This window comes from Pleurodeles waltl, chromosome 6 (assembly GCF_031143425.1).
Source record: "Pleurodeles waltl isolate 20211129_DDA chromosome 6, aPleWal1.hap1.20221129, whole genome shotgun sequence".
NCBI lineage: Eukaryota > Metazoa > Chordata > Amphibia > Caudata > Salamandridae > Pleurodeles > Pleurodeles waltl.
Window position 1 is genome coordinate 1229900310 of NC_090445.1, and position 26104 is coordinate 1229926413.

General features: G+C 45.8%; 1 protein-coding gene across 2 annotated transcripts in view; it reads left to right on the forward strand.

Annotated features, from left to right (window-relative positions):
* MYOZ1 (myozenin 1) overlaps nt 1-26104 on the forward strand; it is a 493538-nt gene that overhangs the window by 166849 nt on the left and 300585 nt on the right. For both annotated transcript variants that reach the window (XM_069240546.1, XM_069240547.1), the window contains exon 3: nt 22971-23161. In XM_069240546.1, the coding sequence (XP_069096647.1) occupies nt 22971-23161 (191 nt within the window). The remainder of the gene's footprint in view (nt 1-22970; nt 23162-26104) is intronic.

Consider the following 26104-nt stretch of genomic DNA (forward strand, 5'->3'; position numbering starts at 1 on the left):
ATAGGCTAGGAATCGCCCTGCTGGGTGGTTCACATCCCTTTATGCCTCAGCTTTATCTTTAGCAAGTTGCTTCTCATCTGCAAGTTCGCTCACAAAGATTAAGGCTTGGGGCCCAATTATTTTGCTGGTAGTAGGCATACTCCATTCCAACGGTGATGGAGTATGCTTTCCACCATCATAATGGTCCACCTACTGAATGTAGATGCGGTTGGACCTTTGGTGTAATCATGGCAGAGACTATTCCGTGTCTGCCATGATTACATCTTTCTTAAGGCCCTATGGAGTAAGGGCCATGGGAGTCAGACCGCTAATTCTGCCTACCTAATTAAGATGGGTGGAATAAGAGGTCAGTTTTCCTCACCCAAAAACCCTGGTACTAAGGGGCAGTGAAAACTGCTAAATGCTCCCCATCGCAAGGGTTTTTATTTTTTTCAAACAGAAAATCCATCTTTGTCATTTTCTTTTTGAAAATAAACACAAAAACAGTTTGGTGCAGAGCTCCATCATGTTGACGGAGCCCGGCACCAAACTGCAACAAGCATTGGCAAAGCCAATAGGTCTCGCCTATGCTAGAATGTTTTAGCCATGTTATGCACTAGTATGGTTGCTGTTCAGCATGGCTAAAAGTTATTGGCACAGAGATGAGTGGTGTGGAGTGTTGTAGAGTGGGATGGTGAAGAGTAGAGTAGACTATTGTAGAGTGGAGTGGCAGAGAGAGTGGTGTATTGTGTAGTATATTGAAGTGGCATAGTTTGGAGTCACGTAGAGTGGCATATACGGGAATGGCATACATTAGAGTGGACTTATGTGGAGTGCAGTCTTAGAGTGGTGCAGAGTATAGTGGCATAGAGTGCAGTGGCATGAAGTGCTGTGGCAGTTAATCAGCAGCGTACAATGTAGTGATGTAGATTAGAGTGGTGCACAGTATTGTGCAGTGGCGCAGAGTGGAGTGGTGCAGAGTGGAGTGGTGCAGAGTGGAGCGGTGCAGAGTGGAGTGGCGCAGAGTAGAGTGGTGCAGATTAGAGTAGAGTGGCATAGAGCGTGGTGGCATAAAGTGCAGTGGCATAGAACAGCATAGCAGAGAGTGGTGCAGAGTAGAGTGGCGTAGAGTTGAGTCATGCAGAGGGCAGTGGTGCAGAGTAGAGTCAAGTGGCATAGGGTGAAGTGGCATAGAGTGCAAAGTAGAGTCAAGTATCATAGAGTATAGTGGCATAGGGAAATGCAGAGAAGAGTAGCGTAGAGTGGTGCAGAGTAGAGTATAGTGCTGTACAGTGGCATGGAGTAGCATAGAGTGGGGTAGTGCAGAGTAGAGTAGCTTAGAATTCAGTGGTGGAAAGTGCAGTGTTGCAGAGTAGAGTGTCAGAATGCAATGGAGATGAGTGGAGTAGTGGAGTAGAGAGCAGTGGCCTAGAGTACTGTAATGCAAAGTAGAGTGCAGTGACATTAACTGCAGTTGTGGAGAATGCATTGGTGTTATAATAATTTTTTATAAATTGCATTTGTATAGGGCTTACTACCCTGACCAGGCATTGAAGCACTTTACAGTCAATAGCACACTACCCAGAGTCTAGTTAGTGGTCAGTCAATTGGTTATTTTTAATTATTAGAGGGGGCTACGTGAGGAACTATTGCTAGCTGGAATTAATATTGTTATGGTTTCCAAAGGGCTTTAAGGCAGTTAGGCATGAGATTTTTAGAGTAGCGTGTATACAGAAGAGGGAAACAGAAGGCAGAAAGAAGTAGAGGTAGATTTAAAAAACAGAAGTGATTGAAGGTCAATTTTTCATGCAGGATTTTAAGGATTATAACAGGTTGAGAAGTATTGCATGCAATTTGTGTATATAAACCTGTTGAAAGAAACCGTTTTGTTCAAAGATACTTCTCACAGTAAAGAAAAGAAGCACAGTGTGACACATTAGAACCTTTTTTATATACCCACTACACCATACTTAATACTATACTATAAAGTATTGGAGTGTATGCAAATTATATGCACCATAAACAATATAATATAAAACAATCTTTGTAAACATCCAATTAAAAAATATAACAAGGCAACAAATATAGACACATTGCAGTAACCATTAGTATATTCATTGCCAGGTTTGTCACCCATTCAGTGTCTGGTTTGGAAGGTGCCGTCCCCTTCATCTGTCTGGACCTGAAGAGCACTCCTACAGAACAGACATAGGCGGTCATTCCAACCGCGGCGGGCGGCGGTAGCCGCCCACCATGCGGTTACCGCCGAATGACCGCACCGCGGTCAAAAGACCGCGGCGGCCAATCTGGCTTTCCCGCTGGGCCGGCGGGCGACCGCCAAAAGGCCGCCCGCCGGCCCAGCGAGAAAGCCCCAGCAACGATGAAGCCGGCTACGAATGGAGCCGGCGGAGTTGCTGGTGTGCAACGGGTGCAGTGGCACCCATCACGATTTTCAGTGTCTGCCTTGCAGACACTGAAAATCATTATGGGGCCCTGTGAGGGGGCTCCTGCACTGCCCATGCCAGTGGCATGGGCAGTGCAGGGGCCCCCAGAGGCCCCACGACACCCGTTCCCGCCATCCTGTTCCTGGCGGCATTTACCGCCAGGACCAGGATGGCGGGAAGGGGGTCGGAATCCCCATGGCGGTGCTGCAAGCAGCGCCGCCATGGCGGATTCCTTGGGCCAAGGGTAAACCGGCGGGAAACCGCCGGTTGCCCTTTTCTGACCGCGGCTTTACCGCCGCGGTCAGAATGGCCCTGGAAGCACCGCCAGCCTGTTGGCGGTGCTTCCGCGGTCCCCGGCCCTGGCGGTCATGGACTGCCAGGGTCGGAATGACCCCCATAATGCCCAGCATAATGGATGTGTCCGGTGTCACCTTCTCCTTCTAGGATTCCTCTTAGTGGTGTGGAGTGTAGTGGTTAACTAGAGTGGCATAGGGTGCTGTGGCATAGAGTGAAATGGTGCAGAGTGGAGTTGCGTGATGTGGAGTGCAGTGGTGTAGAGTAGATTGTTTCAGAGTAGAGTGAATTGGAGTAGAGTGGAGTAGTGCAGGGTAGAGTGCACTTGCTTTGAGTGGCATAGAGTGTAATAGCATAGAGTAAAGTGGTATAGAATACAGTGGCATAGAGTACAGTGGTGTAGAGTAGAATATAGTTGTGTGCAGTGGATTGGTGTAGTGTGCAGGGACATAGAGTTCAATGTTACGGAGTAAAGTGCATAGTTGTAGAGTGTATTGGCATAGAGTGCAGTGGCATAGAGTGAAGTGTTGCATAGTGTTGTAGAGGGCATCAGCATAGAGTGGAGCTGTGCAGAGTAGATTGGTTTTGCCTAGACTAAAGTGGTGTAGAGTGCATTGGTGAAAAGTGTAGTAGCATAGAGCAGAGTGGCAAAGAGTGCATTGGAATAGAGTAGAGTGGTACAGAGGAGAGTAGAGAAGCATACCATGAAGTGTCATAGAGTGCAGTGGGATAAAGTGGAGTGGTGCAGAGTGCATTGGCGTGGAATGGTGTGAAGAAGAGTGGTGCAGAGTAGAGTGGTGCAGAGTATACTGGAGTAGCGTCCAGTGGAGTATGTCACATAAATCCTCTCACTTTGAAGTGAGAGAAAGAAAAGTAAACAAGCGCCCTTGAAAGACAGCACCTGGCATTTGACCTTGATCTTTGAATGCACAGCAAATGTGACAAGAGAAGAACAAAATTTACAGGCCCGTTTACAGAAAGGGAGCACTCTGAAGGATTCTGTAAAAAAAAAAAAGGTCTTGACAAGGGAAGGGCCGAACTCAAGCTGGACGGCCTAAAGCAAATAAAGCCAGCAAGTGGAAAGAAAGAAATTAGAGTTACAAACCACAACTCCACTGTCAAGTAACCAAGAATGCATTCCCAGGTCATATTTCTGAATGTCCCCACAATGTCTTTAGCAAACCAGACACTTCCGCTCTCTGGTAGGCTGCAACCTAAAATGCATTGACAGGAACTGCCATGATGGCAGTTTATGGTAGTGCTTTAAGACATTACCACCTGCTTGGTGGTTATTTCTAAATCTGGCTGGTAGTACCTTCATCAGGGCGTAAGAGTAATTTACTCCATCGACGTGTAGGAGAAACAGGCCATCTGCCAGATTATAAATCTGGCCCTTAATCTGTTATTGCGATCAATCACATAATCGCCATGCCAACTCCAGCAGCTATCCAATAATCCAGCTCTGAGCCAGAGGGAAGCCTTGAACAAATTGTTGGTGATAAGGAGTAGAACTTCATGCCCTCGTTGCTTTGTGATTTAAAAAGTATGTATTTGGGTACATTATTCTGACAATTGTTGGGCTAGTCAACTAATTTATAAAAGATATTATCCCTGTCAACCAAAAAAACATCTGATGGTGATTTTCTATTCAACTATTACCTAACTTCCAGTTTCCTGGGAGCAAAGGCCTTTGTTGAGCATTCAGCCTAACGAAGAACGGAGGCGGACCTGTGCCATGCTTCCTTTTCCATGAGTCCATGTGTTATAGCTAATAATGTGGTTTTAAGCTGCTCCTGATGTCACTCTTGCTATTTAAAGACTACATACTGTACTTTCTTAAGGGACACCTCAAGAAGCCTGAGGAACATGTCATGACAGTACCAACATGAAAGATAGCTGAATGACTTGCAGACACGGCAGACGTATGGTAGGGTGCATCTATGTATGCCCTTCAAGACTACCTGAGAGTGGAAATTGGATAAATAAGCATGGGATGAAGTTTAATGCAGAGAAATTTTTTAATTATATTGCAGGGTTAAGGGCATGGCAAACCACTTGTTGGAACTTTCTTCACCTCCCATCCATAAATTAGGCTCAGCCCCTACCCATACCCTGGGTTTTCAATCTAAAGCTACTTTTATCTGTAATGTGTACACTTAAATTGCAGTTTTATTCTTGAGAAAGTTGCAACCAAAGATCTCAGCCCGGATTGCTAACCATCAATTGGCTCCCTCATATCCAAATAACATTTAAACATTTAAAAACACTCTTGGTTAAGGGTAAGCATAGGACCGTCAAAAACACTTAGACCCATATTTATGGGGTTTGTGGCTCTGGGCAGTGCAGCAAGTCACCTTTCTGAGCTGCCCTGCATCATGGAGAAAGGGCAGGAATGTACCATATTTATTCAATTTGGGGCATTCGTATCCTTTCCCCCTGCGCTGGCCCCCTTTGACTGCTAGAGTGCCTGTGTTGCATGCAGGATTATTTTTGTGCGGAAAGTGCCACAAGTTCTTGTAAATCTGGGAATGTGTCAAAATCCATGGATGTTGTGTGGAAACACTTCCCTGGCGCAGATTGATGTAACGCAGCGATTTGCACTGTTACATCACTCACGATTTATCAACCCAAGCAGTGCCATGCAAGGTGGCCATGCAAGGCATCATAAATCTCACTCAAGGTTTGCATCAGTCTTGCACCACGTGGGGTGGTGCAAGAGCGATGCAAACCAGGCCATAAATATGGACCTTAGTACATATGTGGGTGTTTTAATGCCACAGTATGTCTTGAAGTTTCCTTTGAGGCTCCAGTTCCAAATCCAGGTAGTTCAATCACTGAAAAGGCATTGCCTAATTAAGAGTTGCAATACATGCAGAGCCAAAATGCTATATATATTTTAGGACAATACACTCTAAAAATCTTGGAGTAATTCTGTTTTACCTGCCCGACAATCCCAGTTGCTGCATACAATTCTTGGAGGTAGTGGAAAACTATATGTATAGACTGCTTCGAAGAATTATACTAGTTATACTCTTCCTTATAGGCCATTTCTGTAAAATTGAGTAGGCTGCTATTACATCCATTGTCCCAGGTAGACCACAGTGCACATCCCTCCGGGAGCAGTAATGGGCGTCATGTAGGGTTCACTAGGTGTCACAGCTATGACCCTTGGCTTGCTCCTTGCGACACCTGGCACTGCATTTACCACTCCTGGCCTAAAAGGTAGCAAAATCAGTGCAAGGAACACAGGGGCAGGTCGTCTTTATGGACATCGGTTGGGGCTCCACTCTCCACATTTTTTGACAATTTTTTATTATTCTAATAATGAATAACAATATATTATTCAGCATTAGCGTAATACAAAATGGAGTACAGTTAGCTGGAATATGACTATCCTTGGCTGCGGAGGTAAGTAAAAATTATTTTAAATGTATAATGTGTGTATGCATGCAGGTGAGTGTATTTACGTGAGAGAGAGCGTGTGTCTGTGTGATTGTGTGTGTGTGTGTAAGCATGCATGTGTGAGCGACCATAATGATCAAAATGCATGTGATGTTACTTTTGCTACCTCTGGCCTTTGGGTGAATTGATGTTCATGGTAGTAGTGTTTTCTCTTGCTTAGCCCAGCTCCAAATGAATTTTCTTAACTGACAACCGGAGAACTTCTTACAAACCCAGAACCTCCCACGTTATACATTTCAAGACACAGTTATACCATACAACTGTCACGTCAGACATGGGACAACAGGTGACTCTACAAACACACCTTCCTTTTTATGAAACAACAAAAGATCACATTATCATCTGGCAACAACAATGCAACAACAACCACACTACCAATAAACCAGGTACATGCACCTTCTACTACACCAATGATGCAAAGCTCACACAAAGGACTGCCCTTTGAAGGGAACTTCAGATAGCGGCATAATCAAACAACCAAACATGCAACCCCTTTCCTTCATCAGAGCATTTCACACTTGATGTATAAGAAATCCACAGCTAGCTCTTCAGTGGCTGCCACCCCATCAGACACCCTCTGAAATATATACACTGAGTCTGAACACACTCCCAGCTCATAAAAATGCAAGGCATGGAAATATAAAATTATAGTACACCATCATGTTCTAAACTTTTCACATCAATGCTGTTCTATCTGAACTCAATTCTCATACCACTACCCCCTCAATGATGCTTGGAATAGACTATGCACAGGCAAGGCACAGCTAACAATATTTTAGTAACTTACCCACCTTGTTTACATATTGATGAAACAGGGATGGGTACAGAGCCAAGATCTGCTGGCCACCTGCTTTTAGGCTACCATGTGGCAGAGCATCCTCCAACTACAAGAATTTGGGACCTGATTTAGAGTTTGGTTGATTGCCACTCCATCACAAAAGTGATGGATATCCTGTCCATGTCATTATAAGTGCATTTAAATATAATGCACTTGTTATAAGGCAGATGGGATTTCTGCCATGGTGTGACTAAGTAACTGTAGGAGGCTGGACTGGCTTGTAGTGAGTACCAAGGGGTACTTGCACCTTGCACCAGGCCCAGTTATCCCTTATTAGTGTATAGGGTGTCTAGCAGCTTAGGCTGATAGATAATGGTAGCTTAGCAGAGCAGCTTAGGCTGAACTAGGAGACGTGTGAAGCTACTACAGTACCACTTAGTGTCATATGCACAATATCATAAGAAAACACAATACACAGTTATACTAAAAATAAAGGGACTTTATTTTTATGACAATATGCCAAAGTATCTTAGAGTGTACCCTCAGTGAGAGGATAGGAAATATACACAAGATATATATACACAATAGCAAAAATATGCAGTATAGTCTTAGAAAACAGTGCAAACAATGTATAGTTACAATAGGATGCAATGGGGAAACATAGGGATAGGGGCAACACAAACCATATACTCCAAAAGTGGAATGCGAACCACGAATAGACCCCAAACCTATGTGACCTTGTAGAGGGTCGCTGGGACTATTAGAAAATAGTGAGAGTTAGAAAAATAACCCTCCCCAAGACCCTGAAAAGTGAGTGCAAAGTGCACTAAAGTTCCCCTAAGGACAAAGAAGTCGTGTTAGAGGAATAATGCAGGAAAGACACAAACCAACAATGCAACAACTGTGGATTTCCAATCTAGGGTACCTGTGGAACAAGGGGACCAAGTCCAAAAGTCACAAGCAAGTCGGAGATGGGCAAATGCCCAGGAAATGCCAGCTGCGGGTGCAAAGAAGCTTCTACTGGACAGAAGAAGCTGAGGTTTCTGCAGGAACGGAAAGGGCTAGAGACTTCCCCTTTGGTGGACGGATCCCTCTCGCCGTGGAGAGTTGTGCAGAAGTGTTTTCCCGCTGAAAGAACGCCAACAAGCCTTGCTAGCTGCAAATCATGCGGTTAGCATTTTTGGATGCTGCTGTGGCCCTGGAGGGACCAGGAGGTCGCAAATTGGACCAGGAGATAGAAGGGACGTCGAACAAGACAAGGAGCCCTCTCAGCAGCAGGTAGCACCCGGAGAAGTGCCAGAAACAGGCACTACGAGGATGCATGAAACGGTGCTCACCCGAAGTCGCACAAAGGAGTCCCACGTCGCCGGAGACCAACTTAGAAAGTCGTGCAATGCAGGTTAGAGTGCCGTGGACCCAGACTTGGCTGTGCACAAGGATTTCCCCCGGAAGTGCACAGGGGCCGGAGTAGCTGCAAAAGTCGCGGTTCCCAGCAATGCAGCCCAGCGAGGTGAGGCAAGGACTTACCTCCACCAAACTTGGACTGAAGAGTCACTGGACTGTGGGGGTCACTTGGACAGAGTCGCTGGATTCGAGGGACCTCGCTCGTCGTGCTGAGAGGAGACCCAAGGGACCGGTAATGCAGCTTTTTGGTGCCTGCGGTTGCAGGGGGAAGATTCCGTCGACCCACGGGAGATTTCTTCGGAGCTTCTGGTGCAGAGAGGAGGCAGACTACCCCCACAGCATGCACAAGCAGGAAAACAGTCGAGAAGGCGGCAGGATCAGCGTTACAGAGTTGCAGTAGTCGTCTTTGCTACTATGTTGCAGGTTTGCAGGCTTCCAGCGCGGTCAGCAGTCGATTCCTTGGCAGAAGGTGAAGAGAGAGATGCAGAGGAACTCGGATGAGCTCTTGCATTCGTTATCTAAAGTTTCCCCAGAGACAGAGACCCTAAATAGCCAGAAAAGAGGGTTTGGCTACCTAGGAGAGAGGATAGGCTAGTAACACCTGAAGGAGCCTATCACAAGGAGTCTCTGACGTCACCTGGTGGCACTGGCCACTCAGAGCAGTCCAGTGTGCCAGCAGCACCTCTGTTTCCAAGATGGCAGAGGTCTGGAGCACACTGGAGGAGCTCTGGACACCTCCCAGGGGAGGTGCAGGTCAGGGGAGTGGTCACTCCCCTTTCCTTTGTCCAGTTTCGCGCCAGAGCAGGGCTAAGGGGTCCCCTGAACCGGTGTAGACTGGCTTATGCAGAATTGGGCACATCTGTGCCCAACAAAGCATTTCCAGAGGCTGGGGGAGGCTACTCCTCCCCTGCCTTCACACCATTTTCCAAAGGGAGAGGGTGTAACACCCTCTCTCAGAGGAAGTTCTTTGTTCTGCCATCCTGGGCCAGGCCTGGCTGGACCCCAGGAGGGCAGATGCCTGTCTGAGGGGTTGGCAGCAGCAGCAGCTGCAGTGAAACCCCAGGAAGGGCAGTTTGGCAGTACCAGGGTCTGTGCTACAGACCACTGGGATCATGGGATTGTGCCAACTATGCCAGGATGGCATAGAGGGGGCAATTCCATGATCATAGACATGTTACATGGCCATATTCGGAGTTACCATTGTGAAGCTACATATAGGTAGTGACCTATATGTAGTGCACGCGTGTAATGGTGTCCCCGCACTCACAAAGTTCAGGGAATTGGCTCTGAACAATGTGGGGGCACCTTGGCTAGTGCCAGGGTGCCCACACACTAAGTAACTTTGCACCTAACCTTTACCAGGTAAAGGTTAGACATATAGGTGACTTATAAGTTACTTAAGTGCAGTGTAAAATGGCTGTGAAATAACGTGGACGTTATTTCACTCAGGCTGCAGTGGCAGGCCTGTGTAAGAATTGTCAGAGCTCCCTATGGGTGGCAAAAGAAATGCTGCAGCCCATAGGGATCTCCTGGAACCCCAATACCCTGGGTACCTCAGTACCATATACTAGGGAATTATAAGGGTGTTCCAGTAAGCCAATGTAAATTGGTAAAAATTGTCACTAGCCTGTTAGTGACAATTTGGAAAGAAATGAGAGAGCATAACCACTGAGGTTCTGATTAGCAGAGCCTCAGTGAGACAGTTAGTCACTACACAGGTAACACATTCAGGCACACTTATGAGCACTGGGGCCCTGGGTTACCAGGGTCCCAGTGACACATACAACTAAAACAACATATATACAGTGAAAAATGGGGGTAACATGCCAGGCAAGATGGTACTTTCCTACACAACCCCCCCCCAAACGAAGGACAATAAGACTAGCCATGACCTGATGAGTCTTCATTGTCTAAGTGGAAATATCTGGAGAGTCAATCTGCATTGGAGTGGCTACTCCCAGGTCTATGTTCCACTGTATAGTCCATTCCCTGTAGGGATATGGACCACCTCAACAATTTAGGATTTTCAACTTTCTTTTGTTTTAGCCAAAGTAGAGGTTTGTGGTCTGTCTGAACAGTGGGTGGGAGGGACATGCCTTGAAACAGAAGTATGGTGAGAATGGACAGAAGGAGACCTGTCCCTTACAGAAGCCACCCTAACAGCTTGGCTAACAGAAACATCACTACCAGTATGGTGAGAATAAATGCTTTTGCTATGATGTGAGACAACACTATTTGTATGGTGTGGCTCATCATCATTACCAACTATGCTAGACTGTCTAGTAATGGCCAGGCTAGGAAGTTTCTTTCCTGAATCTTTTCCTGGGGGAGTCCCTGGATCAGATTGGGAACCATTAGCTACTTTTTCAACAGATGGGGCACTTCTTGCCTTATCTTGTTCTCTAAGCATGTTAAGTAACAATTCCAAGGAAGGATTCTTCCCTACACTCAAACCTCTCTCTATGCAGAGACTCCTTGCTCCTTTCCAGCTAAGGTGATCATATGCAAGTTTGGACAGATCAACATTTTGGCCTGTGCCAGACATTTTTAGAGAGAGTTAAAGTGATAGTAAAAGATAAAAAGTTTGTCAGAGCTTTTAGAAAGACAGAGAAAAAAAACTTTTAGAACTTTTTAGAAAGTTAGAAGTACTTTTCAGCACTTAGAAAAGAGTGAAAAGAGGAAATGCAAAACTTTTTGGCTATGTGTATATACACTGACCTTGTTTTGTATATTTTTCTCTTATGAAAAGTACAATGACAAGAGTGGTAAGTAGTCTCAAAGCACTTATCCCGTCGCTGCTTCCAATGTAGGAGGCTGGACTGGCTTGTAGTGAGTACCAAGGGGTACTTGCACCTTGCACCAGGCCCAGTTATCCCTTATTAGTGTATAGGGTGTCTAGCAGCTTAGGCTGATAGATAATGGTAGCTTAGCAGAGCAGCTTAGGCTGAACTAGGAGACGTGTGAAGCTACTACAGTACCACTTAGTGTCATATGCACAATATCATAAGAAAACACAATACACAGTTATACTAAAAATAAAGGGACTTTATTTTTATGACAATATGCCAAAGTATCTTAGAGTGTACCCTCAGTGAGAGGATAGGAAATATACACAAGATATATATACACAATAGCAAAAATATGCAGTATAGTCTTAGAAAACAGTGCAAACAATGTATAGTTACAATAGGATGCAATGGGAAAACATAGGGATAGGGGCAACACAAACCATATACTCCAAAAGTGGAATGCGAACCACGAATGGACCCCAAACCTATGTGACCTTGTAGAGGGTCGCTGGGACTATTAGAAAATAGTGAGAGTTAGAAAAATAACCCTCCCCAAGACCCTGAAAAGTGAGTGCAAAGTGCACTAAAGTTCCCCTAAGGACAAAGAAGTCGTGTTAGAGGAATAATGCAGGAAAGACACAAACCAACAATGCAACAACTGTGGATTTCCAATCTAGGGTACCTGTGGAACAAGGGGACCAAGTCCAAAAGTCACAAGCAAGTCGGAGATGGGCAAATGCCCAGGAAATGCCAGCTGCGGGTGCAAAGAAGCTTCTACTGGACAGAAGAAGCTGAGGTTTCTGCAGGAACGAAAAAGGCTAGAGACTTCCCCTTTGGTGGACGGATCCCTCTCGCTGTGGAGAGTCGTGCAGAAGTGCTTTCCCGCCGAAAGAACGCCAACAAGCCTTGCTAGCTGCAAATCGTGCGGTTAGCATTTTTGGACGCTGCTGTGGCCCTGGAGGGACCAGGAGGTCGCAAATTGGACCAGGAGAGAGAGGGGACGTCGAACAAGACAAGGAGCCCTCTCAGCAGCAGGAAGCACCCGGAGAAATGCCAGAAACAGGCACTACGAGGATGCGTGAAACGGTGCTCACCCGAAGTCGCACAAAGGAGTCCCACGTCGCCGGAGACCAACTTAGAAAGTCGTGCAATGCACGTTAGAGTGCCGTGGACCCAGGCTTGGCTGTGCACAAAGGATTTCCGCCGGAAGTGCACAGGGGCCGGAGTAGCTGCAAAAGTCGCGGTTCCCAGCAATGCAGCCCAGCGAGGTGAGGCAAGGACTTACCTCCACCAAACTTGGACTGAAGAGTCACGGGACTGTGGGGGTCACTTGGACAGAGTCGCTGGATTCGAGGGACCTCGCTCGTCGTGCTGAGAGGAGACCCAAGGGACCGGTAATGCAGCTTTTTGGTGCCTGCGGTTGCAGGGGGAAGATTCCGTCGACCCACGGGAGATTTCTTCGGAGCTTCTGGTGCAGAGAGGAGGCAGACTACCCCCACAGCATGCACAAGCAGGAAAACAGTCGAGAAGGCGGCAGGATCAGCGTTACAGAGTTGCAGTAGTCGTCTTTGCTACTATGTTGCAGGTTTGCAGGCTTCCAGCGCGGTCAGCAGTCGATTCCTTGGCAGAAGGTGAAGAGAGAGATGCAGAGGAACTCGGATGAGCTCTTGCATTCGTTATCTAAAGTTTCCCCAGAGACAGAGACCCTAAATAGCCAGAAAAGAGGGTTTGGCTACCTAGGAGAGAGGATAGGCTAGTAACACCTGAAGGAGCCTATCACAAGGAGTCTCTGACGTCACCTGGTGGCACTGGCCACTCAGAGCAGTCCAGTGTGCCAGCAGCACCTCTGTTTCCAAGATGGCAGAGGTCTGGAGCACACTGGAGGAGCTCTGGACACCTCCCAGGGGAGGTGCAGGTCAGGGGAGTGGTCACTCCCCTTTCCTTTGTCCAGTTTCGCGCCAGAGCAGGGCTAAGGGGTCCCCTGAACCGGTGTAGACTGGCTTATGCAGAATTGGGCACATCTGTGCCCAACAAAGCATTTCCAGAGGCTGGGGGAGGCTACTCCTCCCCTGCCTTCACACCATTTTCCAAAGGGAGAGGGTGTAACACCCTCTCTCAGAGGAAGTTCTTTGTTCTGCCATCCTGGGCCAGGCCTGGCTGGACCCCAGGAGGGCAGATGCCTGTCTGAGGGGTTGGCAGCAGCAGCAGCTGCAGTGAAACCCCAGGAAGGGCAGTTTGGCAGTACCAGGGTCTGTGCTACAGACCACTGGGATCATGGGATTGTGCCAACTATGCCAGGATGGCATAGAGGGGGCAATTCCATGATCATAGACATGTTACATGGCCATATTCGGAGTTACCATTGTGAAGCTACATATAGGTAGTGACCTATATGTAGTGCACGCGTGTAATGGTGTCCCCGCACTCACAAAGTTCAGGGAATTGGCTCTGAACAATGTGGGGGCACCTTGGCTAGTGCCAGGGTGCCCTCACACTAAGTAACTTTGCACCTAACCTTTACCAGGTAAAGGTTAGACATATAGGTGACTTATAAGTTACTTAAGTGCAGTGTAAAATGGCTGTGAAATAACGTGGACGTTATTTCACTCAGGCTGCAGTGGCAGGCCTGTGTAAGAATTGTCAGAGCTCCCTATGGGTGGCAAAAGAAATGCTGCAGCCCATAGGGATCTCCTGGAACCCCAATACCCTGGGTACCTCAGTACCATACACTAGGGAATTATAAGGGTGTTCCAGCAAGCCAATGTAAATTGGTAAAAATGGTCACTAGCCTGTTAGTGACAATTTGGAAAGAAATGAGAGAGCATAACCACTGAGGTTCTGATTAGCAGAGCCTCAGTGAGACAGTTAGTCACTACACAGGTAACACATTCAGGCACACTTATGAGCACTGGGGCCCTGGGTTACCAGGGTCCCAGTGACACATACAACTAAAACAACATATATACAGTGAAAAATGGGGGTAATATGCCAGGCAAGATGGTACTTTCCTACAGTAACCCATCTGCCAGACTCTAAATCAGGCCCTCAGATCATTTAGCCTCATGACAATATGATACTCCTCAGTGTAGGTCATGAGAGATGACCATAGAAACAAAGTGTGAACGAATCTCACACGACAAGTGAGTAAGATCTAGTGAAAGACAGTGCTGAATGCTGCTGAATTCCAAAAGGACCTGGGCATTCCTGCCTCCCTGATTTATGGTAATTTTCAGTTTATCAATAACTGCTCAGTACCATGTAGTGGACAAAGTCTGGCTTGTGCTGGGTCAAGCAGTGAGTTATAGAAAGAACTGGTGATTCACATCTTTTTCTAGGATTTTAACGGAAAATTGTAGCAGAAATATGGAACGAGAATTATTAAAAATATATGAGTTGGCTGTGGGTTTTTAAGAAGCAGCACAACTATCACTTGCTTCCGAACCAGCAATAGAACTGGAGATGAGGAAATCTACTTGGCCTAGTATAATCGAGACTGTGAAGATACAAACAATGGCCTGGTGATGAATGTGCCTGGGCAAGTGTTTAGCAGAAATCCTTAAAAGAAATAGATATAATGGTCCTGATTTAGAGTTTGGCAAAAAGGATACTCTGTTATAAATGAGCTAATTTTTCCCGCCCACTGTATTACACATGCTGTGGGATATAATGCACTCAATATAACAGTGGGATATTCGTCACATTTGAGACAATGTATTCCATTCGCCAACCTTTAAGTTAGGCCCATAGTCTTTCCTACAGCCACTGAGAAAAAAGAAAAGTCAAACAAAATGCTCCAGAAGGTCATCGGACTAGCACTGGAGTAGAAGAAGGGGATGAGGTGTCACAAAAGTGTTAGTGTACAACATTCTGAACTATTTTGAAAATGTGATTTGGTGTGCGTGAAATGAAGAGCAAATGGTCATGATGGATATTTCTTAGGCTCCGAGCGCTACATAATATTGTTCTTTTTGTAGAGGACAGTAATCTGCCTCTTAGGTACAGTCATATTGCTTGCAAAGCCGTTTAGGTCGCTGGTGAAAGAAGACCGATTTCAATATCTTTCAGTATTGAAAGATATAACGTTAATAAAGGCAGTTGTGGTACTAGTTTCACAGGCGTGGACATAAGAGCAGAGAGCTTGATTTTGAGGGAAGAAGTATTGCTGAGGACAGATTCGCACTAGAGCCCATATTTATACTTTTTTAGCGCCGCATTTGCGTCGTTTTTTGACTCACAATCGGCGCAAACTTACAAAATACAATTGTATTTTGTATGTTTGTGCCGTTTTTGCGTCAAAAAGCGGCGCAAATGCGGCGCTAAAAAAGTATAAATACGTGCCTAGATACTTTATATTTTTGTTCATTTGTGTACAATCGTGAAATTAGGTCGCACAATTGTAGCAGGCGATGCAGACATGAAAAGGCAAGTCCCGGTGGGCGGTTTAAGGGAAAGGCAAGAATATGAAGTACAAATTACATGGAGTGTGTGATCTTCAAAATGGGTTTGCTCAGTAATTATTTTGAGGCTGAGAGAGAAATTACTTAATGAGGCGCCTAGGCCCATATTTATACTTTTTGACGCTAAACTGCGCTAACGCAGTTTAGCGTCAAAAAATTTTGCGCCGTCTAACGCCATTCTGAAGCGCCATGCGGGTGCCGTATTTATGGAATGGCGTTAGACGGCGCAATCAGACCGGCGCTGCCTGGTGTGCGTGGAAAAAAACCACGTAGACCAGGCAGCGCCGGCGTAGGGGGAAAATGGCGCTAGGGCGTCTTAAAATGGCGCAAGTCGGGTTGACGCTAAAAAATCGTCTTAACCCGATTAGCGCCATTTTTTCGACGCCCAGACGCCATTTAAATGACTCCTGTCTTAGTAAAGACAGGAGTCATGCCCCCTTGCCCAATGGCCATGCCCAGGGGACTTATGTCCCCTGGGCATGGTCATTGGGCATAGTGGCATGTAGGGGGGCACAAATAAGGCCCCCCTATGCCACCCAAAAAAAATTGAAAAATAACAAAAATTATACTTACGTGAACTTACCTGAATGTCCCTGGGGTGGGTCCCTCCATCCTCGGGTGTCCTCCTGGGGTGGGCAGAGGTGGCAGGGGGGGTCCCTGGGGGCAGGGGAGGGCACCTGTGGGCTCATTTTGAGCCCACAGGCCCCTTAACGCCTACCCTGACCCAGGCGTTAAAATGTGGCGCAAATGCGGGGTTTTTTGACCCGCCACCTCCCGGGCGTGATTTTTGCCCGGGAGTATAAATACGACGCATTTGCGTCGCCGTCATTTTTTCAGACGGGAACGCCTTCCTTGCATCTCATTAACGCAAGGAAGGCGTTCACGCTAAAAAATGACGCTCTTTGCCAATACTTTGGCGCTAGACGCGTCTAACGCCAAAGTATAAATATGGCGTTAGTTTTGCGCCGAATTTGCGTCGAAAAAAACGACGCTAATTCGGCGCAAACGGAGTATAAATACGGGCCCTAGTTTCTAGGCAATTTTGGAGTTCGGTCCAAATATTAAAGGTACTGTAATTTATGTTGTTCTTCTAGATGCAGGCCAATATTAGCCGAAGATTGTTTTGACCAAGACATAACTAAGCATGAGAATACCTGCTTGAGAGAAATCCTGACATGCTGAGATTTGGTGATGGTGATTAGGACCAAGGGACAAATGTATCATCACGGCCGTTTGCGATTTGGAAATAGCGATTTTTAAGAAATCGCTATTTCCGACTCGCAAAGTGCCATTTATCACATTTGGGAATCGGTAATAGCGATTTCTTAAAAATCGCAAATGCTATTACCGAATCGCAAATTGCGATACCGGCCCCATTCGCAGCTATGGGCCTGTTGGCCCATATCTGCAAATTTTTTGCATTTCCAAAATCGCGATTTCTGAACCAGAAATCCCAATTTTGGAAATGCAAAACCCCAGGGTGCTGGGGGCTAAGGCGCCCTCTGCTGCACCCCAAAATGTTTTGGGGGGACATGTAAGGTGCACACATGCCAAAAGGGCATGTGTGCTTTACATGTACAATTTAAAAATGCATTTTAAATGCATTTTTAAATTTTGCACATGGTTGGCACCAAGTTCAACTTGGTGGTAGTTAGCGATTCCTAAATGCCAAAATCGCATTTAGGAATTGCTTCATACATGTGCTAAGAAATCGCAAATAAGGAATCCTTATTTGCGATTTCTAATTTAGAGAGTCGCAATTTGAGACTCTAAGCAGGGTCGCAATTTTAAGGAATCGCTATTTTAGCGATTCCTTAAAATTGCGTTCAGAATGTATTTCATACATTCTGAAATGGCATTTTGCATTCGCAAATGGGCATTCGCACCGTTTGCGAATGCAAAATGCCTTCATACATCTGGCCCCAAGTCAGTCATAATGACGGATATATACTGCCTGAACTCTCAGGGAATTTATCATACTGAAAGACTCGCATATCCAAACGTTTGTCAAAAACGTAACATGTAACACTGTATATGGCTTGGCCTTATGAGTACTAAGATGCATCCCCATGGCTGGTCCTTTTTTTTCTCGGAAAGATGCTGTTCTTTCCGAGCAGGGTTTTGGAAATAGAAAAATGGAGCCCAAAGTCCCCTTTTCCATTGTGACTACTGAGAAATAAAATTAAGATAAAATAAAACGGTGAATAAAACCAGCAGGCTTGTGCATACAGTACAAATAACAAAATAAAAGTAAAGAATCACACGGGCGATGTTGCCAGATCCCGGATATACAAGACAAAGGAAATAGAGTACAAATAAAATTGTCAAAATTAGCAGAATGCGGCTTGCAAAGCAGGAGAAAGCCAATCATGAAGGTTGATATTAGCTATTCAACGCGTTTTCTGGAACATTTGTCCATGGTAATGGCACAACACAAAATGATGACGGCCCCTGCAGAATGTGCTAGGGATCCCTGAGTGTCTCATGCCTCACGTATACCTGTAGGCTTTGGGATGGGGATTGGGGTGTTCTGAAGGGTGAAAACCAAAAGATGGAAATTAGAACTGTTAGAAATTGGGTTTTTGGTTGGCAGTCAGGTTGCCCTCTGTCCAAGCAAGAACCCTCACTCTAGTCAGGGTAAGTCACACACAATACAAATTATCCTGTGCCCACCCTCTGGTAGCTTGGCACGAGCAGTCAGGCTTAACTTAGAAGGCAATGTGTAAAGCATTTGTGCAATAAATCATACAATAACATAACATAGCACCACAAAAATACATCACACGGTGTTTAGAAAAATATATAATATTTATCTGGGTATTTGCAGGTCAAAACAATCAAAGATGCAATATGAATTTGTAAAGATATCACTGGAAAGTGATATGAAGTGTCTTAAGTCTTTAAAAAGCAAACAAAGTCTCTTTCAAGCACAAAGTACCTGGTTTGGAGTGGAAAATCTCCGCAGAGGGCCACAGAAGAGGAGATGCGTGGAAAAATGGTGTGTGCGTCGGTTACGCCCCTTCACACACTGACTTGCGTCGTTATATTTCACGCGGGGAGCCGTGCGTCGTTCTACGGGAGGAAAAATGGTGTGTGCGTTGGTTGCGCCCCTTCAGACATGGACTTGCGTCGTTATTTTTCACTCTGGGAAGACGTGTGTCATTTTCCGGCACGCGGACCGTCTCCTTCTATGGATCGTGGGATTACCAGATGTCCCAGGGTCTGTGCATGGATTCTTGGCTTGTTTTCCGGCTGCGCCTTGTTCCGCGAGGCTGTGCGTGCAATTTTCTTTCTCACGGCAGGCATCGCGTCGATTTCCCCTCTGGAAGTTGGGTGGCGTTGTCCATGCGAGGCCGTGCGTTGAAGTTCCGGCCGCCCCGTAGGTGTCGCGTCGAGCAGCGTCGGTGTGCTGCGATTTTCTCGCCACGGAGCAAGCTGTGCATCGAAAGTTTTGGCGCACAAAGAGTCCAAATGAAAAAGAGAAGCTCTATCCAAGCCGTTGGAGAACACTTTTACAGCCAGACAAGATTTCAGCAAGGCAGCAGGCCAACAGCAAGGCAGCAGTCCTTTGGAGAAAGCAGCCAGGATGTAGTTTCTGGTTCAGGTTTCTTCTCCAGCACGTGTCTGATGAGGTAGGGCAGAGGCCCTGTTTTATACCCAAATGTGCCTTTGAAGTGGGGGAGACTTCAAAGAGTGGCTAAGAAGTGCACCAGGTCCCCTTTCAGTTCAATCCTGTCTGCCAGGGTCCAAGTAGGGGGTGTGGCAGTCCTTTGTTTGAGAGCGGAACCTGGTCCTCCCCTCTGAGGCTCTGTACCCTCCCTCCTGGAGCGGTACCCCCAGAGTCCAACATGGTCAGGGTGCTTATAGAAGCCCCCCTGCACCATTCCTCCACCAGTGCAGGGCTGTTAACCTGCAACTGGCCCTCCAGCCTGGGGTCTGTACCCTCAGGTTGGACTAGGGCCCGGGTGAGGCTTCCCTCCCCCTGCCCTCCCTTCTGTGGTCCAGCACCCTCCAACCAGGAGTAGCCTCCTCAGAAGACAACATGGTAGGGGCACTGTTATCAGTAGCCCCTCCCTCCAGGTCCGGGGGGGACACCCTGAACCCGGTCTTCCAGCACAGGGTCTGTACCCTCAGACTGGATCACTGCCTGGCAAACCAGGACTTTCTGGGGGGCACACCTACCCCCCACCAGGTCAGAGTTTAACCTCTGAACCTGGCCATCCAACCCTGAGTCACCACCCTGAAGTTGAACAATTGCCTGCCACACCAGGACTTTCTGGGGGGCACACCTACCCCCGCCAGGTCAGAGTTTAACCTCTGAACCTGGCCATCCAACCCAGAGTCACCACCCTGAGGTTGGACAATTGCCTGGCACACCAGGACTTTCTGTGGGGCACACCTACCCCCGCCAGGTCAGAGTTTAACCCCTGAACCTGGTCATTCAACCCAGAGTCACCACCCTGAGGTTGAACCATTGCCTGCCATGCCAGGACTTCCTGGGGGGCACACTCACCCCCCACAAGGGACACACCGTCCCCAAGGGCCACACAAGAGTCTGGTTGGCGCAGGTCTCCCGACCTCTGCCCATCCGGCAGAGTCTGGATCTCCCCCAAACCAGAAATGGTTTCACCTGGGTCATTCCTGGGGGGCTCTGCTTTCAGAGCTGACCCCTGACTCTCCAGGACCTCCACTGGGGTCCGCAACCCACTCTCAACCCTCTGTCTGGACTTCTGCACCCCCTCACTAGGAGTGGTACTGCCAGACACCAGAACTGGTGGGGTGCTGGCTACAGTCACCCCCCCCCCCAGTTCTTCTGACACTGCGGGCCTCCCTCAACAGGTGGCCCTAATGTACAGGCTAGGCTTCCCTCCTGGTGTTCCCTCATGGAACCCTCTAGGACCTGGGACCTACCTGGGACACTACAATCCTCTCCCACCTCACTTGGTTGGGAAACACCTAGACCACACCCTTCAGGAGCACCCCCAAATGCCTCTTCAGACTCTCTGGTATTCACCCAGAAGTCTGCCTCCATTGTAAGCTCCCTGGGGTCAGAGAACTCACACTCCACCTGGTGTTGGCGTAGCTCTGGAAAATAAGGACCAGACATATGCTCTCCAGCAATTATTGAGGTAGGGCAGAGGCCCTGTTTTATACCCAAATGTGCCTTTGAAGTGGGGGAGACTTCAAAGAGTGGCTAAGAAGTGCCCCAGGTCTCCTTTCAGTTCAATCCTGTCTGCCAGGGTCCCAATAGGGGGTGTGGCAGTCCTTTGTGTGAGAGCAGGCCCCCCACCCTCCCAGCCCAGGAAGACCCATTCAAAATGCAGATGTATGCAAGTGAGGCTGAGTACCCTGTGTTTAGGGTGTGTCTGAGTGAATGCACAAGGAGCTGTCAACTAAACCTAGCCAGACGTGGATTGAAAGGCACAGAAAGATTTAAGTGGAAAGAACTGCTCACTTTCTAAAAGTGGCATTTCTAGAATAGTAATATTAAATTAGACTTCACCAGTCAGCAGGATTTTGTATTACCATTCTGGCCATACTAAATATGACCTTTCTGCTCCTTTCAGATCAGCAGCTGCCACTTCAACAATGTATGAGGGCGGCCCCAATGTTAGCCTATGAAGGGAGTAGGCCTTACAGTAGTGTAAAAACGAATTTAGGAGTCTACACTACCAGGACATATAAACTACACAGGTACATGTCCTGCCTTTTACCCACACAGCACCCTTCTCTAGGGGTTACCTAGGGCACACATTAGGGGTGACTTATATGTAGAAAAAGGGGAGTTCTAGGCTTGGCAAGTACTTTTAAAGGCCAAGTCGAAGTGACAGTGGCCTGAGACAAGGAAAAGGGGCTACTTAAGTGGGTGGCACAACCAGTGCTGCAGGCCCACTAGTAGCATTTAATCTACAGGCCCTAGGCACATATAGTGCACATTACTAGGGACTTATAAGTAAATTAAATAGCCAATCATGGATAAACCAATCAAAAGTACAATTTATACAGAGAGCATATGCACTTTAGCACTGGTTAGCAGTGGTAAAGTGCCCAGAGTTCAAAAGCCAACAAGAACAGGTCAGAAAAAATAGGAGGAAGGAGGCAAAACGTTTGGGGATGACCCTGTCAAAAAGCCAGGTCCAACAAGAACTATAAATTGAAAATGTTTTTTTTCTGGTGAACAAAAAGGCTGGTGTGTGTAGCATATACTACTTGAACCTAAGGGTAAACATTTTCTGTATTAACAATAGTATGCGGCAATGTGTGCATTTGTATATTAGTAAAGTGACTAATAAATTGGGATGACGAAATGAATAAATATTGTGATAGCTGGAGTGCAAGTCTATGCATAGAATTTAACCACTTTTCACTGCATTGTGATTTACTGGCAGGAATTGTTCTATATTTCAGCGATTAATCATCCAAACATCTCATATATAGATTGACCGACCATAAATAACTGAAAAGATATCCGGAAAATAAATATCACAAAAGATCAACCCTACTGGATTTTCCATGGACATGGGTTTATAATGGGCTGAAAGGGTTGTAAATTAGTTAGTGACCCTTGGGACAGAATCACAAAACTACTTTGCAAAGCTATAACTTGCATTACCCTGGAGTGGATTGCAAGTCATAATTGCAACTGGGAATCACAATATTTTATTTTGTACGCCCTTGAAAGCTGGAAGGAGGTTGGGCTGTCAACAAGGTATTCACGCATTCCTGCAAGCGACATGGCAATACACAAATACTTTATGACCATTTCTACCGATGCAAAGCAGGCCATAAATACCATAAGCATTTGCAAAGTTTAGGGGTCAGTTTGTCACAGCTTCCTCTCTTAAGGCATCTATAGGAGGGGAATGCAGTCCCACTGACAGGAGCCAGCTCCGCTATGCAGCTTTCATATTTTGCCTTTTTTTTGGACCAATTGATCCCTTCCCTTTCTAGAGCAGGCGTCGCAGTGGGAGAACATTGTAAATTCGAATGCTGAGACTGTCTCCTTTTCCCATACATGCTTTTGTTCCACTTTTTGTCTCAGGAAACATGCACAGTTCCCTGCTGGTCTGTGCCTCACAGACTAGTGAATCTTGCACTGCACAAAGGGTGAGGGTGCTTGAAGCTTAACACAACACATTGGCAGCATCATCTCATCTTACACAGCAAGTTTTTTATGGTATTTCTACTGATTGTCTCTGTCAAATCCCCAACTCGACTCGAAGGTATTGGAGGCGCTGTACATGAGCACGAGTTACGTAACACAAAGGCACTATTATTTAGTTTTTTTACTTTTAGCCACAGGTATGTAGAGGTACGGGGGATCTGGATTTGCACTAATGGATACACTGGGTATGTTTTGCAGTGACCGCTGAAGGTGATCAGGAAGGCTCCAGTCTTAATCTGGGAAAGAAGATAAGCGTCCCTAGAGATGTCATGCTGGAGGAGTTGTCACTGCTCAGCAACCGGGGATCCAAGATGTTCAAACTGCGTCAGAAGAGGGTGGAAAAATTCATCTATGAGAACAACCCTGATGTGTTCTCCGACAACTCAGTGGTGGGTTATAGAAATATGTACTGCAAATGTTATACTGTAAAACAGGGATGCAGATGGGAATAACACTAAAGAAAGGTTTTACTGTTTAGTTTTTATTAATTGGGGCTCTTTCAGGTTAGCTTGGCTATTGCAGTTTACATAGCTTTTCTTTTGTCATCTTTATTCCATTACCCTCTTCTGATGTCCATGTATTTCGTGGCCGTAGAACATCTGACCTGAATCATAATAAAAATGCTAATTAGCATACTTACAAGCCCCTTGCACCTCCTTGCACCACATTAGCGTCCTTTTTTGATGCTAATGTGTCATTAAAGAGGCTTTTTCATCACGCCATATTTACAAAGTGGCGTAATGCAAGCATTGTGCCACTTTGTAACCCCTTGCGCCACATTATGCCTGCGCCAAACATAATGTATGCAAGGGGGGACGTTCCCCAATTAGGAGGCCCAGGAAAATGGCGCAGTGAAATTTACAAGATTTCACTGTGCCATTTTTAGCATCATTTTGTACGCCTGCTTTAGGCAGGCGTTAAAGTGATGCTGCCATTAAATTTAATGGGCCTACCTTGACTTTAGTGGATTAGCACCATTATTTTTGGTGCTGATCCACCAAAGTGCAACCATAGCGTCAACATTTTTTATGCTATTGGCCTCATGTGTGCCATGGTGCTCCATGTTCTGAATACGATGCACACATGGTATTGTTGGGGGGCACGCAATAGGGGGCAAGAAAAGTGGCGCATCATCTATGATGCACCACTTTCTTGTAAATATGCCACTAAATGTCATGTAGCACACACAGACTACTGCGCATTTGTACCCACTTATGAATCAATGCCCCCACTAGTTCTCTCTCTCCTTTAACATCACTTCTGCCCCATCCAATTCTTTTCCCTTAATCATAACGTAACTGCATCATCCTGGCCCCCAAGCTCTGTACTACAATATTGTTATGGTTATTCACGGTCAATACGGTATTTTTCTTCTTTTATTAACTTTTCGACTACTAATCTTTGTTTTCAGGTGTCTTACTTAAATTATTTCTAAGGAAGCAAATGAATACAAAACCCAGAATGCTTTAGGTTATCACAGGAAAGTCCAAGAATGAAAGCATTATCCTAGGAGCAGTTTGTCACCCTATATATTCCTTATGTTGGCATTACTGCCACAGTATGCATTTGTGCTACATAAAATAAATAAACTACCTTAGACCTCAACAATGTAATCAGGATATTTTTGCTTGCAATATTTCCTGTGTTGTTTATCTAAAGCTTATAAAAAATCTTCAGTAGTGGTTGTTGGTTGCGGTTCATTCAACAATCCGTTCCTCCATTCTGCTGTTTTAGTTGGGAAAAACAGGGCAACCATATCACAGGTATTGCAAATAAAAGAAGTGAAGAAATCTTCTGCTTTTGTACCATTGGATCACTGTCTAGACTAGGCAACAGTACATCATTTTAGTTGAGCAGTTTCACGAATAGGGCCAGGGCGATCTGCTTCTTGGGAAATACTGCGTGATTTAAAAAAGTTATCTTCCACAGCAGCTGATTTATCTACCCTACTCCACATAAATACCGTCTGTGGGCCAGATATGTCAAGGGGTTTTGCAATCACATACCTGTCATACAAAACATCAGAAACCTTGCGACCACAAAACCCTCAGTCGCAATTTACTAAGTTATAACATGAGTCGCAAATGTCTTTACAAAGTGCAATGTACACTCTTTGTGGTTCAGAAGGAAGAGGAAGGACGAAAGAGTCATAACCCCTCATGAGCTACAATGAATTGTAGCAAAGCTTTGCAACTGCATTTGAAGTTATAAACAATTGATGATATACTAACTTCTCAATGGGGATGTATTGCATTTGCAAAGTGGAAGCTGTCCGGAAGGGCAGCTTCCACCATATGAATGTGGGCTTAGCCACTAAAGCAGCATACAATGGTCCAGATGAATGTTGCATGAGCACCAATTATGGACATTTGAGTATTATTATTTTTTTATTGCAGACAGGGATAAGGCTTCAACAGAAAAAAATGAATGAGAATGCAGGGATAGCGGTCTGGTGTCCCTCACAGTCCTCCATTCCAAAATCCACATCCATTTGTCAGGATTCAGAAAAGGCGTCCCTATCTCCTCAATATTGATGGGACAAGGATTCTGTAAACCCTATTGAATTCCATTTTTTGCACAGATTTGTATATCTGGGTAGGTATTGTCATGGAAACAGGACAATATAATGGGCGCCTTCTCTGTTGTTGAATGGAACTTCTATACTAGACCAGGCAATGAGGTTGACATAATTTGCTGATTTATGAGTGTAAAATAATTTACCCCCCCCTCAAAAGAGGGAAAACTCGGCAGTATCCTTTTATGTCCTAGGTATCTCCATTTAGAAGCAAACATCATTTTAATACTTATAAAACATGCTAAAAGCTAAGTAGAGTGAGCAAGTATACTTCATGAAATGTTGACACAAAAATACAACATATTCAGTTTTTAAAGAATGCATAGAATTCACTTTAGTAAGGGGTGTAAACGTTCACGGAAAGGTTGTAGAATATTGTTACGAACTAATTAGGAAATCTCACCTGGAATATAACTCATTAGTATAGAAAGTAACTCCTGGTGGGTGGAGTCAGTGGCATTTTTTGACAGATTAGTGATAAGAGATTCCAAGAGGCAGTCAATCAATATGTCAGTTTACGGGTGTGTTCAGATGATTCAAAAATTATTTTAAAAAAGATAGTTCCCGTGATATACACAGTAACAAAGTTCCTGAATGTGATCACATTATTTACAGATATTCTTCAATGCATATGTGTGTGTGTGGACACATATGGATTATAATATTCAATGTACAGATTTTCAAGATTGATAGTTACCTTTACAAAAACAGGTATTAGCCGTAGGCGTCTGCACCCATAACAAACCAGGTGACACAC